The 18,441-nt window shown below is 33.8% G+C and overlaps 1 protein-coding gene across 8 annotated transcripts in view; it reads right to left on the bottom strand.

Annotated features, from left to right (window-relative positions):
* C2CD5 (C2 calcium dependent domain containing 5) overlaps positions 1 to 18,441 on the bottom strand; it is a 99,070-nt gene that overhangs the window by 68,843 nt on the left and 11,786 nt on the right. For 4 of the 8 annotated variants that reach the window (XM_010595368.3, XM_064284488.1, XM_023554791.2 and 1 more), the window contains exons 4-8: positions 17,894 to 18,065; positions 15,953 to 16,048; positions 14,584 to 14,739; positions 9,198 to 9,396; positions 3,514 to 3,665 (exon numbers count right to left, since the gene is read on the bottom strand). In XM_010595368.3, the coding sequence (XP_010593670.1) occupies positions 3,514 to 3,665; positions 9,198 to 9,396; positions 14,584 to 14,739; positions 15,953 to 16,048; positions 17,894 to 18,065 (775 nt within the window). The other 4 variants (XM_064284490.1, XM_064284489.1, XM_064284491.1 and 1 more) reach the window with 4 other exon arrangements.

The following is an 18,441-nucleotide window of genomic DNA, read 5'->3' as shown; positions in this document are numbered from 1 at the left end:
CAAGAGTTATTGGGAATATCTAGATCTATGTCCTTAGACATATAATTTTTTAAATATACAAAATAATTTTAGCAGAATATTCATAGTTAAACAAGTTATCCCTTAAATAATCCTCAATATGTCCTCTTGATAATTCTAATTGGTTAACTCTGTCTGCCGGTAAGAAAAATCACAGAAGTACATCCTATGTAAAATACTCAAAAATTCCTTGAAATACAAAATAATTTACTGATTTTCAAAGATGATTTAAGACACAGGAATTAAAAAGTTGATATAATTTGGTCCTACCAGAAGCAGCCAGGAACAGCTCTTCACTGAAAGAAACACTTTTCCTCAGAACTGGGCTGACAAGGCTAGAATGATGAGGGGTAAGGCTAGATTCCGAGAGGAGAAGACAGGACTTTTTAAGATGAAGGGAACCACAAGAGAGAGGGGGGGAGGTGGGACACAGGTAACTCCTAGGCCCCTGTGGGTAAGGTGCTGTGAAGCAAAAGTAGCAGAGAAAAGATACAGATTCAGAAGATGATCAGAAAATGCAGAAAAAGGAAAGCAATGATGAAGCAAAACATAATAAAAATAAATTTGCACATGTATATACAAATTACACTAGCATAGGAAAAGTCACTAGGTAAAACCATACTAGCCAAGGTAATGTAAAAAAAAGACACAGGCTAAAATTTAACAAAACCTTTACAAGCTTTAAACATCTTTAAATCATTAGCTTAGGAATTTATGTCATTCTAATCACTTTTGGCTGATCTCTTCAAAATATTTAAATTACCTGACTTTTGCTGCCTAACATTTTATAAGGTAAAAATGTACCACAGTCACAAATTTCTAAAGCCAGAAACTTAACATGGATGCCTCAAATATAAACGTTTATCTAAAATGGTAATGTATAGTACTTCAAATCCTGTTAATTAAAAGATCTCATTTATGAGTATTTTAATTGAATAAAAACATACACTACCACCTAGGTAGACAGTTGCCTTTATTAATCTTAAATAAATGAAATTAACTTCTTTCTGTCCAGCTTTAGAGATGTATTTTAATACTTTTCCTTTACTCTAAAAAATTTAACTATCAGAACTGATCATAGCACTGTTTGCATTTACAAAGATTTGAGCATACGGAGGGTCAAATACCACCTGGATTTTAAACACTACATATTGTTAAATGTCTAATTAAAAAAGAAAAAATTGTCTTGAGTCAGGTGTCACTTCGATGTCCTAACACTAGCATTCTAATATTCCATTCCTACTAGTTGAGTGAGTACTTGGAAAAAAATATTAAAATAAAGCCTCACGGAATATCAAAAAATTAAAATCTACAGAAGTAAATCAATAAATGAAATTAAAAATGAGACCTACCAGAAAAACGGGAGATAACTTCAACTACAAAAAGAAAGAACAACTTTCTCAGTCTAAGCTTTATTGCCTTTACTCTATTTTTGGCTGCCAGTTTACTTATAATAAATCAATCAAAATCAGCTTATCTATTCCCACTACTTCTCAAGAGACTGATTTTGCGTACAGGTAAATCAGAAGGCAGAGAATAATACATACTGAATTACAACTTCAGAAATCTAGGACAATCATAATCTGGACATTTTAATCTCTACAAAAAATAGGAGTGCTCCTCATAACTATTCCAAGATATTTTAGAGACTTTTGACACACCCTGGTGGCATAGTGGTTAAGTGCTACGGCTGCTAACCAAAAGGCTGGCAGTTCAAGTACGCCAGGCGCTCCCTGGAAGCTCTATGGGGCAGTTCTACTCTGTCCTATAGGGTCGCTATGAGTTGGAATTGACTCGACGGCAGTGGGTTTGGTGGATGACACAGCCGAGGGGCCAAATTGCAAATATCCGATAAATATGCTATTCGGGCAGTGAATAACTATAGGCAAAATAAATTAACACATTTAGAGGCAGCTTATAAATGTAGAAATATATGAGAATAATATCTTATCTGTAAATGAATTTTTAAAAACTAAAAATTCAGAAACTAGAAGATGAAAAAAAGTTTTCACTGATAATACAATTGATTACCTACTAGAAAGTTAAGGAAAGAGAAATTTAGTTCACTTAATTACTTTGGCAATCTTCTTTAGGCTTGGACTTCTGAGTGAATTAAAACAAAGAAAAAAGATATTCTAAATATATCTGCAGTATGACAAAATAATAGATTATATATTGAAAAGTAACCAGGAACACAGTCAGTAGATCAAAGCCTCAAAAATATTTTTTTAAAAATCTATTCTTCAAATGCTATTCTAAGTCTTTTTTGTTGACTGTCATAAATTTTAAGGCCAGGGTTTCATTCTTTACACGGAGGGGGGGAAAAGCTTCACTGTAATTTGAATGGCTCAGTTTTATGGTATATACTTAAGATGCCATATTCCAAAGCATCTATTATCATCAAATAAATATCAAATTATTTTAGATGTTATTTATATGTAATATGAAAAAATAACACAATTATTTTCAAAGAAATAGGTATTCACAAATTATTTCCTTTATATTTAAGGTTATATTAATAAAAGCAGAATAAAAAAAATCTATAGGCCTTTTAAAATGATCTTTTTTAGTTTAGAAGCATCATTGGTTTCAGAATTAGATTTCTCTTTATTGTTTTGAAAAATTCTGGGATCATTTTACACATTTCTAAACACAAAAATAAGGTTGTTAAAGATGATTAAAAATAACACAAACAACTATGTAAAATGACAATCTGGTGGCAAAATTGTTCAAATAAAAATACTGTTTACAAAAATTACAAACTATTAACTTTTAAATTTTTAATTTCTAAAATTTTTAAAAATAATAATAATTTAGTAATTTAAGTAAGTCAATTCTAAGTTTTAAGAAGGAACTAATTTCGTTTTTTATCAATTTTTTAATCGCAAAACATTCATAAAAACCCAGTGATAATTGTCAAAATACAAAAAGGAGAGAAAAACAATAAACCTTATAAATGGAGAAATATTTAAGAATAAGTAAAGTAAAAATGCTATTTTCTAACCTACAGAATAAGATTAGCAAAAGCAAATATTTTAAGTAACAAAAAGTTAGTATTAGCTGTATGTACTCCCAATATAACCATTTCAGTTGTTCTTAAGTTTTTTTCACAATAAAATCTTAGACTTAAATTCAGAATTAATGATTTGAAAATGTTTATACCACACGAAGAATTTGATTGCAAGCTACTGGTGTTACTTTGTATTAAAATTCCGTAAAATAACATTATTCCTCTTAATTTGAAATGAAATGAAAAATGTCTACAGACAAAAACAAATTTTGGTCTTGATATGCAGATCTTTGAACAAGATAATTTCTTAACTATACAAAATGTTCATTTTTTAGTTGTACTAAATGAAAATGATCAGTATTTACATTATCTTTTAACTCAAACGCCAAAAAACAGGAGGAAAGGTTAGGATGAAAAGCTAGTAAGAAATAGAAACAAATTTGAAAACAGAGAAAACAAAAATAAGGTGGGTGGAAGCGCCTTACCAGTTTTGGGTGTCAAACTCAAATCTGTGTCAGAAGAAGAGGACTGTCGACTGTAGGACTTGGAAGGTGAAAAGGAATAAGTTTGGTTTTTCAGAGGGGTTGAGGGTCCTGATGAGTGAGTGTTGGGATTGGGATCTTCATTGAAGGGAATCCTGCCAGAAGAAGGTGGAGAAATATTAAGTAATCATGTGCCAAAGGGCTTGACAGATGGCAGCATGATCCAAACACCAGGAAAATATTGGGACAGGGCCAGCAGTCATTTCTTAAGTGTGGAGCTGGGAATGAGGCCAAAGACAACCAATTGCTGTTTAACCATTCATCATTCTCCAGATAAATATTTTCTGCATTGAAACAGTTAATAAGCCATGTAAAAACCAAAAAAGCATGAAATGACAGACTAAAGGAGTAAAAAATATTCAAAAGAGAAATAAAAAGAATATGACTGAAAACTTTCAAATAATTTTTTAAGTTACAAAAGAAAAAATGATGACTCCAAATGGTATGTGCAAATATTCACAACTCTTTTCATATTTACACACACACGGATATCTCCAAAAGAAAGAAAACAAAATGTTTCCTTATCCTATAGCATCAAGAGTGCCACAGCTAAAAACACAGCAGAGAGGAAAATGAATGTCGCTACACAGAAACATTGCATTTTATGCAGAATAATTGCTTACCTGTTTTCCAACAGTTCTCTTCCACAGAATAAAACAGACCCTATTGTAACAGGTTTTGCACATAAAGAAAACAAGCAAATTGACAGCTTTGGCTATTTAGTATCTAATCACCAAATTTATTTCTAAGCAAATGCAGAAATAATTGCAAAAATACATACTGGAGGATTCTCCTAAAAACTCCAGTATACATATAACAGTACACAATATAAGACAGGGTTCTTTGAGGATCTATGGAAGAGACTTTGGAAGTCGGAAGAATACTTTCACTGCCATACAGTTAGAGCCTCTGTAGTGGCTAAGTACAGGAGTTCTTCACTGCAGCTGGAGTTCGAGTGTGAAAAGGAGGAAGCAAAGACTTGTGGTACCTGCCTACGCTACCTGCCTGCCTGCCCTCTGCAGCCACTCTGCCCGTGGCCTGCCTCTCCCCAGCTCTGGAGTCTGAGCAGTCTCGTACCAGTATAGATGAGAGTGGGAACAGACACAGAGAAGTTCTGAGTAAGTCGTGAGCCAGTAGCAGTGTGAATTGGGCTGTTGTGAGTCGAGCGGCATCCGTGGCTTGGAGGATGAACCAGCGGAGACCTGAGGGAATTTGTGGTCAAAGTGGAAGAAAAGAAAACAATACATACAACAGATAGCAAAGTTATGTTAAAATAGTTTTAAGGAGCTTTAGTTAGGGGAAAGAACTTATTTTTAAATGCCTAGCATGCAAAAAACAGGTTGAAATTTTTTTTAAAAAAAGAGCTAAATGTTAATCTGTTAAAGATAATTATACTTTTAAAGGATCAGATTAATAAATTACGACTGTGGGTAAGAAAATAGCAAGCAGAACAGTCAGTGAAATTAGGCAAGAAAAAAACCTAAGATTTGGATTTTAAGTTGCTTTATCTTGTTATTTTGATCGCCACAGAGCTTACTATGTAATATTTATGGGGGGAAAACACCCATAAAAGTGGCAAGTCAAATATAAAGTTCTCATATTACCTTTGAAATTGAGACATAATTCCTAATATAATTAAACTTTTCTATGAAGAAATTTTAACTAACAGAACTGTTTCTGTCTGTAATCTCAAGATAGAAGTATTTAAGAATATGAAAAATGCATAAAGCATAAAGAGAAATTCAGTGAAAATAAGCAGATATTATTCATTTCAGTATTTCAGCACTCCAAGTATATAGCTTAAAACCAGGTTACACCGGGAACAAAACAAAGCAAGCGGACACTGCTTTTAAAAACACATTAATAAGCAAAGTAAAGGATTTTGTCTATCTCTCATACAGAATTAAACTACATTCTGAATTAAAATTTTGTAAGGTATCAACTCATATCCTGCAACAGAGTACATCTGTCTGTGTACAGATATATCTAGACCAGATATACAGACATATAGTCCTACCTAACATTTAAAATTTTCTAGAAGAAATTTGGCTAAAAGGGCATAGTTACAATGGATGGGAAAAAAAAAAAGCACCAGTATATTACACACATAAAAATCCTTGGCTTTATAGCAGCAATTATTATCACTGAGTAATGCCTTCTTTGCATATGCAAAATGAAGGGAAAAGAATCATATGTGAATATACTCTGAAAAACACTTTATCTGCATTTTTTCAGAATTCTAATTAAAAGCAAGCCAAAAGCCCCACTTTTTCCGGCCCTTTTTTTTTTTCCTTATTCTATTAACTGCCCAAGGAACATTCCCACCAATCACGATTTGTCAAGGTTCAAACATGAGCTATCACTAACTAATTGGCTATAATGGTCTTTCCTGGGGTCTACAGACTACTGTCCGAAAATATTACTGATTTTACAAGAAGACAAATGTTTCCACTTTTGTTACTAACATAAACTTAAAATGTGTTCAATATAACTGATAAAAATCAAACATCCTATCGGTGACTTATTTTTATGCAAACAACTAAGGAAGGTTTCACTGTTTCATATTGAAGTGGCCAATGGCCTATAAAAATCTAAGAATCATTGCTGTAAAGAAGAGAAATTATAACTGATGTCCCTTAGAAAGTACTTTTTTATTTTAAGTAGAGAAGCAATAAATCATATTTAAAAGTACTTTATACCATCAAGATTGTTCAGCTTGGATAATACTAAGGAATTTATATTGTACATTTCACTAAACATCTAAAAGTAAAATTCAACTTACAAAGTAGAACACACCATTAATAAAGGTAAAATAAAATGAGCAAAAGAAACTGAACATTATAAAATGTCCAAATTATGACATCAAATTAAAATCTAAATACACTGGAGCATCACCAAAATGTCATCTTAGGATTCTATCAATTCCCCTCGTATGAAAGGTCACCTTACACTAACACCCCTATAGTATTTCTAATACTAAATCCATTCAGACAGGAACACAATCCAAACTACCTTTTATCCAATTTCTATCTAGAATCAACAGTGTTACATGATGATTTAAATACCAGAATAGTTATAATCAGCTGAATCATAAAATAAGTTTTAAAACAGTGCTCATATTGATTCATTATCAAAAATACAAAGAAGTCAGTTGAAATAAAGCAGCCTAAGTACTGAGATTTTTCTTAACATAACATGACTTAGTAGTAAAATGACTTAACAAAGCAACTTAAATTCTCCATGGTGCGAATGTTTGACAATTTAAGTTAACTAGCTACAACAAAATTAGAAAACTTACATAATCCCAGAAGATTTAATTAACGTAACTCTGAAAGCATGCAAATATATTCCCCTATTATTCCATACCTCATTCTAAAATAACAACAGGTAATCTAGCTTTCTCTTTCCACCAAATAATTAAGTAAAAAGAGGAGGCCTTCAGATATCACTGCCAAAAAAGCCAGGCCTTTTCTTAAGGCAGTGCAGATAAAGCTAGAGGGTAGAAGGAGATGGACCCAGGTCTTTATCTAAAGTCACTAAGCCAAAAAAAAAAAAAAATTTTTGAATCCCTCAGAAAGTTACAGCTGCAATCTGACTTCACCAGTAGCAGCAGGCAGTTCATCTCTCTCCAGTACATATGTTAAATAGAATATAAAGCAAATTGCCTCTTCAATCGATTTAAAACAATTTTTTTACTTGTCAATGTATTTCCAAATAAAATTAGACAATATATGTAATACTGTGGTCCCTCTTGTGACTAAAATTTAAGCCACATAATTAAAGGCCAGCAGGAAGGAAATGACAAACAGAATAAGCTTAAAATAAAGAGGAAAATCTCATAAAATTGTGACTGCTTTCTACTCAATCTCTTACAACTACTGCTGAACTTAGAAACATTTCAGATATTCTTTTTTGTTGTTAATTTTTATTGTGCTTTAAGTGAAAGTTTACAAATCAAGTCAGTCTCTCATACAAAAATTTATATACACCTTGCCATATACTCCTAGTTGCTGTCCCTCTAATGAGACAGCACACTCCTTCTCTCCACTATTTTCACGTCCATTTGGCCAACTTCTGACCCCCTCTTCCCTCTCATCTCCTCGCTAGACAGGAGCTACCCAGATGGTCTCATGTGTCTTCTTGATCCAAGAAGCTCAGTCTTCACCAGTATCATTTTCTATCCCATCGTCCAGTCCAACCCCTGTCTGTAGAGTTGGCTTTGGGAATGGTTCTTGTCTTGGACTAAGAGAAGGTCTGGGGACCATGACCTCCAGAGTCCTTCTAGTCTCAGTCAGACCATTCAGTCTAGTCTTTTTACAAGAACCTGAGGTCTGCATCCCACTGCTCTCCTGCTCCCATTTTAGATATTCTGACTATAGAATTATGACTACCTGTTTATCTATAAAAGGGGTCAGCAAACTAAAGACCATAGGCTAAATCCAGCCTGTCACCTGTTTTTATAAAGTTTTATGGGAACACAGCCACACTCATTCATTTACATAATGTCTCTGGCTGCTTTCACACTACAACGGCAGAGTTGAGTAACTGATTCACCGAAGGCTAAATTATTTACCTTTACAGAAAAAGTGTGGGAATCCCTTATCTAGAAGAATCTCTAGATCAGTGGTCCTCAATGGAAGAACACTGTATTTAGTGTGGAACACATCTTCATTACACAGAATTATCCCCTTCTGTGTAGGACAGTCAGCATCTCTATACCCCCTCCCAAATTAAAAGCCAACAGGATCTGTCTGCCCATCGATAAGACAGCAAAAATCCTGTTTCAACTATGTCCCGTGAACAGTACTGTCACCATTAAGAATCTTGCCCCTAGGCACAAATACTAGCACATAGGCCACATCCAGTCAACAGATGTGTTTTGTTGGATCACATACAATTTTTTAAAATATATGAGTCTAAATTCCTTTGGACCAGGGCCAGCAATTACCTCTTTTTAGAAATAAAGTTTTGCTCAAACACAGCCACACCTATTCATTTATAAATTGTATACGGCTGCATTCACACTACAGGACCAGAGTTAGTAGATGAGACAGAGACCATATGGCCCACATACCGAAAATATTTACTGTCTGGCCCTTCACAGAAAATCTGCCAACTCCTGCTTTAGATAGCTCGTAATAGACCCTACTTAATTACACCCAATTTTTGTCTTTATATAAACTGTCTGGGTTCTGTAGACATTTGACTTTAAGACCTCTACACAAGTCAACCTTTCCTACTTTCTATACTATGTTGCCAATAATAAGCTTTACAAATTATCAGATGGAGGGTTTTAAGCATCCCTCAGGAAATTTTAAAATTCCACACAATGCATAAATATTCACCTTATGCTTTAGATATACAGTCTTTCAAGATCTGAAATAAGTTTAATTTTACATTACTTAACTTGGATTTTCACATTAAGACAGTGCAAATGTATTAGAAATTTCTAAATATTTTTAAGCTTCACATTTTGGCAATCATCTATAAGAAAAATCACCATGTCGGGGGGGGGGGCAATGCAGTATGTTGGACAACCCTCCTAAAATGTTTCAAATCAAATGAACATGTCTAGGTCAAAGATAAAGTGCTCCCTCCATAAGGACAATCCATTGATTCATACTTACTCCTTTATTTCTTTGGATGGGGAATTACATGCAGGAAGGAATGCTGCTGGGCTACTTAGTTTATCCAGAGTACACGCTGTTCCTATGGCTCGTACCACTAACCCAGACTCGCCCTCCAGATCAAAACACTGTAAGTACCCAACAACTGCATTTCCTCTCATTTCAAGTACTTTCAGGCCGATCTTCCTCTGCAGTTCACCTACAATGAAAGGAAGAAAACTCATTCCGCTTCGTATCTCCACATTACATACTACAAAGTTAGATATGATGCTCATAGAAAATAGCAAAAAACAAAAAAAACTACGGATTTTTATAGAACTTCAAGGGACCCTAAAAGATTATCTGGTCCGGCCTCCTACTTTCAGACAGGTAAGACATTATTAGCTACATTTTATACATGTGGCAATTAAGGTTAACTTACTCATACATTCATTTATCAAATAATTTTTGGTGTTTACAAAGTGCTACAAGGATGAACAAAAAACATAAAGTCCTGTACAACAAAACAGTGAATCCTAATGTAAACTATGGACTTCAGTTAAAACAATGTATCAATATTGGCTCGTTAGTTGTAACAAATATACCATACAAACACAAGATGTTAATAATAGCAGAAACAGTGTGCTGGCGGGGAGAGGGAACTCTGTACTTTCTGTACAATTTCTCTGTAAAATTAAAATTGCTCTAAAAATAAGGCCTATTTTTTTTTTAAATGAAGTGAATAAAAAGATGAAGTCCCAAACCTAATGGAGTTGATATGTTGGTAAGAGAAACAGACAATAAACAAGTAAACAAACATAAAAATATACATATATAGTATATAACAAAGAAACACAATGTATATCTTATTACATATAAATATTACATATATTTATTTGTTGTCAGGTACTGTTGAGTCAATTTTCAACTCAGAGAGACACCATGTGACAGAACAGAACTGTCCCATAGTTTTCTAGGCTGTAATCTTTACAGGAGATCGCCAAGTCTTCCTCCCACATAGCCTCTGGGTGGGTTCAAACTGCCAACTTTTTGGTTAGTAACCAAGCACTTAACCATTGTGCCATCAGGGCTCTTTTATATATATACTTATAAATAAACAAATATAATCAAATATAGAATATAATACAAACATACTTATTAAGTATAAATATATTTCTATTCATTTACTTGATTGTGTGTGTGTATGTGCACAAGTATAAAATTTAAGTGGTAAAAAAATTCTTCAATAAAAAATAAAGTAATGAGGGGAAGAGTGGCAGGTAAAAGCAAGTTAAAGGGAGGTACAAGAAGTTGTCAGAGAAGAACTGAGAAAAGGAAACATCTGTGCAGAAAGCATGAGAGAGAGGTAGGTGATATGCCTAAGATCTGACTATAAATAAATGTTAGGAGAAAAACTACAACCCAGATTTCCTACCTGCTGGTTCAGAACTCTTTCCTCTATGCTACTTCATGAGCACAATTTCCTTTTACTATTTGGTTAGGAAGGAACTATAAGTTTCTGATACAGATTTCCTCTTGTTACAAGATAGTAATGCATGTGTGTTTAAGAGGACAGGCGGGGAATGAGTCAGAATTCACAACCTTATTTGTGAAAGTTCAGAGAGCACGTCAAAAGGGAGAATCTAAGACAGAACACTCCCGCAACTGCTTAAACATATTGATGCCACTTCTGCTTCCTCCACTGCACAATAAAAAGGATCTGTGCAAAGTCACCAGCAACACACCAGACCTGTAGACTTCTCAAGTCCACAACTTCTATATTACTGCCAAATTCTGGAACTGAGCTGGTGACAGTAGTCACTTAAACTAATGAAAGGCAGTCATTTATTCTGCTCTTTGTAAGGTAGCTGGCGGGGAGGGGACGGGTAGCTGCTCTTCTTTCCTTCTTTACACAGTATACGAATTAATTTATATATAACATCTTTATAATGAGACATTAGTGGTTCAGTAAAATTCTTCCCTTCCATACGGGAGACCTGGGCTTGAATACCAGTCTGTGTATCTCACGTACAGCCCCCTATAATGCTTAACAGGTTTCAGTGGATCTTCTAGACTAAGACAGACTAGGAAGAAAGCCCCGGTGATCTACTTCCAACAACAAGCCAATGAAAACCTTGTGGATCACAACAGGCCAACACGCAACCAATCACGGGGACGGCATAGGACTAGGCCACGTTTCATTTCACTGTGCACAGGGTCACCACGAGTCGGGAGCCGACTCAGTAACAGTACCTTTACATAAAAAAAAAAAAAAAAATTTTTTTTTTTTACATATATTCATTTTTTTAAGATATTAATACGTCTATTAAACATCATATTTGTTATTTGGTTTTCACTTCATTCTATCCAAATAACTTATTAAGGGAGGTAAATACAATGGCATCAATGCACATGATGTTTGCACAAGATCATCTAGAATGAAGCAAAGGGTCTCAGGTGAGAAGAATTAAGAGGTATGATGGCTTGAATTGAAGGAAGTTTTGCTTTATTCCTTATCACTCACTGCTTTTTAATGACCCTAAGGTTTTCTTGGGTCTTTTTAATGACCCTAAGGTATTCTTGGAAACCTTGGTGGCGTAGGGGTTAAGTGCTACAGCTGCTAACCAAGAGGTTGGCAGTTCAAATCCACCAGGAGCTCCTTGGAAACTCTATGGGGCAGTTCTACTCTGTCCTATAGGGTCACTATGAGTGGGAATCGACTCGCCGGCAGTAGGTTTGGTTTTTCGGGGTTTTATTCCTCTCCCTGCTGTGAAAAACATTTAAATTGTTTCTATGTTTTTGCTATTATAAGTAAGATAACACTATAATGAATATCTTTGTGCTTTTTTTTTCTGTTACTGATTTATCTCATTAGGATGAATTCTAGAAGTGGGAAAATTAGTTCAAATGGCATAACATTTTTATAGCTCTTGATACTCTGACAGGTCATTTCTCAAGAGGCTTAGATCATTTTACAAAGTCACCAACAAATCTATGACAGATCTCAACATAAGGTTATTAGCATCAGGTGGATTTTTACTAATGTAGAAGATATAAAACAGTATCAGATGTTTCCTTCATCTATACTTTTTCAATCTCAGCAAAGAATATTTTCTCAAATTTGCTTAGTATTTAATTTCCAATCGTGTAATATGTCTGCTTATATCCTATGCCCATTTACCGTGTCCCTAAAAAAATATACATGATATCAGGGAAGGCAACCATACACTGTCACACACACACAAAAAAAATTCTTTAGTTACCTGTGTAAGTCAGATGTCTAAGATGTATAATCTATTGCATTGAGCCAATACGGCATTTTTCACATTTCAAGGGTTTCATTCCTAAAACTTAAACTGAATATACTCTCCCTTCTTCCTTCCAGACAAGTACTAGCTTCTCCTTACTAAAAGCTAAAAGAAGTAATCTGACAACATCTGAAAAAGGAAATACTGGATACATTTAAAAATCCTATATCCAAACTATATCTCCTAGCTCCTTACTCTAAATTTTTAAAGGTCTTTTAAGTAACTCTAACTTGTACAGTTCTTTAGTAGCTTCCAGTTAGTAGCAAACCCTACCAGCAGCTATTATATTAAATACGCACACACAAAACACATACAAATTGGTAAAAAAATAAACGATATTATAAATTATCTCATTAATTTTTCTTTTACATGAAACAAAAAACTACACTTACTCCTCACTTATCAACTATCTCATTACTTGACACTTTGCATTTATAACAATAGTAAAAAATATACTATCCAACTACTTCATGCATTAATGACATATGACTGGCAGTAACAAAGGCTGAGGTGCAAGGCAAGGATAAAACTGTCTGTGATGGTTAAGGTTATGTGTCACCTGGGCTACAGCATGATTCTCAGTAGTTTAGCAGTTACATGATGATATAATTTGGCAGTTAGGTAATGAGGCAGTCACCTTCCATTTTTTGATCTGATATGGTCATCCTCCATTTTCTCATAATGCCGATTTTTGTATAACAACCTGGTCTTTGGAACCTAACCATGTTGATAAGTGAGGAATGGGTGTAAGAGCTTTTAAACCCCTTCCATTCTGAAGAATATAGAAAGCAATGTTTATCCTGCTATCATTTATTATGTTCATGTTAAGTGTATTTCATAAAAATTAATGACTAGTCCATTTAATGTGGATTTTGAAGGTTTTATATTTCATTAACATATATAAACATAAAAATTATATTTCTATAAGAATTTTATATACTTTACAAGGAGTTTTCACAGTTTCATACCAACTTGCACAGCTTTAATAAAATAACCGACCAGTTTTCATTGAGTCAATTCTGGCTCATGGCAACCCCAGGTGTGTCAAAGTAGAACTGTGCTCCAAAGGATTTCCAATGCCTGATTTCTCAGAAGTGGATTGCCAAGCCTTTCTTCTGAGGTCCTCTGGCAGACTCAAACCTCCAACCTTGTGGTTAGCAGTCGAGCACTTCAACCATTTGCACCCATCCAGGGACACCAAATAAAATAAAGAGACCAATATAACTAAAGATCACAAAATATATTTTTTAAAAATATGGATAAGAAAAAAATAGAAAGTAAACAAATCCCATTTATAAAGGAATCACTACAACTTTAATGTGAAATAAATAGTAATAATATTCTGAAACTAACATATAATATTAATTAAAAATACCATTAAAAAAAAAATGACTACAAAAGAGAATCTTGGTTCTTAAATGCCACTTAATATCATTCATAGCATCTATCAAGCCATTTTCTTGTGACAATATATATTATGCACTAAAACTCATCTCTCCACATAATTTCAAAATCAACGTTTCCAAAACTGGTATTTGGCAGAAAGGTAATCTGGGAGATGCTGCATTCACTTAGCAAATACTTATGAAGAAAAGAAAAAAAAACACCCGTTACTGTCGAGTCGATTCCGACTCATTGCAACCCTATAGGACAGAGTAGAACTGCCCCACAGGGTTTCCAAAGAGCAGCTGGTGAATTTGAACTGCCAGCCTTTTGGTTAGCAGCAGTAGCTCTTAACCACTGTGCCACCAGGGCTCCAAAATACTTACCAGGTACTTTCTATATGCACAAATAAAAGGTGTGCTGTGTTCTGTTAAGTTTAAGAAGCACTGAGTTAAACAAAGTTAAAAAGTGATTAACTGCAGAACCACTCAAGAGCTTTTATCATTAAAATCACCAAGAAAAAGAGACATTCACTTCCCAGATACATTAAAGTCCTATTTCATGGTGTACTTATTAACACAAATTGGAAAAGAGTTCCACAAAACACAGGGAAACATTACTCTAAACAAAAAGATATTAAAATTGTATCAATGTAAATACTTACAAATGTTTTAAAAGTATTAAATAATCGTAATGAAGTTATTTTTTAAAAATACCTGACATTAAAGAAATGAGTCTCTGCCTGGCCTCATTTGATGCCCTTGGTGTGCGAATTCGATCAATCCATTGATATTCCGGGTCCTCATTGACCACAAGTTCTTCTACAAATCCATGAATTATCACAGCTTTATAGCACTTTGGAATAGATGTTGCTGTTAAAATAAATTAACTATCATGCTTCTGTGTATCACAAGTTCAAATTCAATTTTTTACTTAAATGTACATCTAAGGTCTTACTTTTTTGGCTGTGTAATACAAGAACATCCATTACTGTGATAATCTCAGTGTAATGATAATCATAATACTGCCACTCAAACAATCTTCTAAGATCCACTCTATTCTTAGAAATAATCATTTTCTTTCATGAGGTCTTTCATCTTTCTCATGTAAGCATAGTAAATATAAACTATATTTTTATAATTTAGGAAACAATTATAGACTACATTAGATAGCATTCAATATGAAATTTTAAAAATCAAGACTAAAGTCAGCTAGATGATTATTATATAAAGACGTAGAAGGCAGATAACAAATAGAAAAATCTTTAATTATTCAAAGCCCTTTGCAGAAGTTCTTCTGTATACTACATACTGCAGCCTAAATCACACCCTTCACATTCAACATAACCTGAGGAGTCCTGTCATACAGCTCTGCAGTTTCTAATGATTCTTGCTCATTAGGCTAACTGGTTCAGTACTTACTGTAATACTTAATAGATTCATTTAATACATAGAGCAGCAAATGTCACTGGATTTAAATAAATCTGATCAGATCCAAAAAGTGAAGAATCTGAAAATACCTTTACCAACCTAGCCTCTTAAAAAAGACACTCAGGATACTGCTGGGCTATTAAGGGAATAGTCACCTATTCACCTATTCCAATAACTCCTGTTCAACCTCAGGTTTTTGGTTTTTTTTTTAAAACAATCTTGAGGCCTTGAAGCTAACTCAACAATTTGGGGGTTTTCCACCCTACTAATCTCGCTGGCTATGAGTTGCATAGATTTGCCCAATTCACATCCACATTTCATTCTCAGGGCTCCATAACTATAGACGCCTATGTGGTTTTTGGAAAGCAGCATGGTGCTTAGCTATAGTGCTCTGCTTCTTTCAGTGTCCCATATTAAGAGCAAAATATCACTAGATTTTTCTAATTAAAATTTCTATGACCTTGTAAAAATTAGATACAATTTATTTTTCATATCAGATAAACATTCCCCATAGCTAAATAGCTTCTGCAAAATTAACAATTTTCTCTTTGACATTTAAACCAAAGTATTACAGCTATTCTATCAGTCTTTGATTCCCACATTTAGCAATTATTTAATTTCCTGTTAAATGGAGTAATAAAACATATTTACTTACTACAAAAGAATTTGACTCCACATGATGACTGCCTAAATCGGTTTAAATCATTAAAGAGGTCTACTTTGACAACTACATTGATTTCCCCACGAATACCTATAGATTCAAAAGGAAAAAACAAGTTTCTACCTTAGGAAAATAACAGACAACGAAATAATCAAGCAAATAAATACCAATTACTGATTTTAAAAATAATCTATCAAGCACACTAGTAATGCTAACTTTGTTTCCTAGTTTCATTCTAAGCAGTCTGTTACTTCATTACATTTTATGAAGCAGACCTCTGTATATTAGAGATTGAATAATTTTCATTTTACCACAAGTCTCAACTTAATCTGATTCTGGACTAATGGGAAAGCAGTCCCATTTAAATCGATGGTGATGATATTTGTTGGGCATTTTAAGTGATAGGTTGAGATAGAGATAAGGTTGTGAATGCTTTACGTGTAGTATCTCATAATGCTCACATCAACCCAGTTAGCTGATTTCTGTAGAGTTATCATACCTGTTTAAGTAAAAGTTAAGTAGTGTGTGCAGTTCATGTATTGTGTAGCTTTGTTTATTATGATAAACAGTAAATGGCACAGTCTGGGTTTAAAGTCAGATTGTTAGGATTCCAGAGTCTACTCTCCTAACAACTAATGCAAAAATGTGATCTAAAAAAAAAGAAGTTTTATTCATTTCAATGAACATAAATGAAGCTACAAAATTCCCAGAATATGCATATTCAAAGCGTGCACTCATACATAAGAATGACCCTGACCCATCTCTAAACATTTACTACATATTTTCACCTGACTATCCTGACTTCACATCAAATTCACACTTATAAGGGAAGACCTTCTAAGAAAGCTGACCTGTTAATTCATTCACTGAACTAATAATAATGTTCTTAACAAAGGGCCCATAAACACATTGAACTGTGTTGTTGTTGTGTGCCTTTGAGTCGATTCCAACTCATAGTAACCTTATAGGACAGAGGGGAACTGCACCATGGGGTTTCCTACGCTGTAATCTTTACGGGAGCAGATCACCAGGTCTTTTCTCCTGTGGCGCCAATGGTGGGTTCAAACAGCCGATTCTTTGGTTAGCAGTCAAGTACTTAATCATTGCCCCATCATACTTAATATAAAATGTTTGGAAAATTCATTCATTCATGCAGCTACTGCCTTTAATCCAAACCCAAATTAATTCTTCAGGGACTTCTTTTATTGATAATATAACATTTGACTGTATTTTACTTCCTGATTATAAAGATTATACATGTACGTTATAGAAAACATGAAAAAAAAAACCAAGAAAAATAATTACGGTCCAAAAATGAAACTATCCAAGGATAAACATTTTATCAGATATCCTGCCAATTTCTCCAATGACAGCACACATATGCAATTTTTTTGTTTTTAAACAAATGTAGCATCATCCTACCATGTTTCATTACTTAAATTTTACAATTCATAAGATACTATGCACAGGTCCATATGCCATTCAGACTTTTCTGAAAACATGCCTTTTCCCCCAACACTATGATCTATACAGTCCCTAATTTACTTAAGTACATCTGTTTTTCAATTTATTCTGCCATTACAAATACTAAATAATAACTAGAATGTAAATAACATAACAATAAGTATACTTCTAGGTAAACCTCCGCAAACATCTTACTTTCTTATAAACTATTAACCAGGGAACTGCCAGGTCAAAAATGTAAAACAGGAGCAAAGTGCAAAACTGAAGAAAAAAGCATCTACCAGTTAAGAATGAGCCCATCTGCTAATCTCATGAGACCTTATACTTTAAGGCTAGCAGTGTTCAAACTTTTTGGTTGCAAGACCCCTTTACAATCTTAAAAATTATTGAGACCACCAACATGTAGCACAAAAATTTTTAAGGAGAAATTATAAAAATTATGATTTATTTTTTTGTAATATCATTCCTTACCATGTATAGTGTCATAAATTGGAAACCATCCTGAGATGACTGTGGCTGCTTCGCTATACAATAAAGGATCAATATCAATGTACACTTTACCAATGGCATCATTTGCACTGTAAGTGTCATGGTCAAGGACTGTGATCTGCAGAGGTTCATCCTGTAAATCTTCATCATCCACCTAAAAGTATACCTTAAAATTAAATCTTATAACTTAAAATTTCTCATATCCATTAATGTGTATGTACACCAAATGAAAATTACTTATTTCTGAAAAATAACCTTATAAGCTGATCTCCAAGCACATAGGTAGAGGGATTAAAACACAAAAAGGTTGTAATTTCTCTTTCTACAGAGATTCCATATTTCTGAAGAAAAAAAAAAGTAGTTTACCTCTAGGCAAAAAGGTAGGGTGATTAACAGACATAAAAAGGTTTTAACTCCTATTTCTACGCATTACCCTGTATTTTACTACTCTCTCTCTCTATTTTTTTATATATATTAGAAACCCTGGTGGCATAGTAGTTAAGAGTTCAGCTGCTACACAAAAGGTCGCC

The sequence above is a fragment of the Loxodonta africana genome, chromosome 4, assembly GCF_030014295.1.
Source record: "Loxodonta africana isolate mLoxAfr1 chromosome 4, mLoxAfr1.hap2, whole genome shotgun sequence".
Taxonomy (NCBI): domain Eukaryota; kingdom Metazoa; phylum Chordata; class Mammalia; order Proboscidea; family Elephantidae; genus Loxodonta; species Loxodonta africana.
This window is presented reverse-complemented; position numbering and strand designations above follow the sequence as displayed.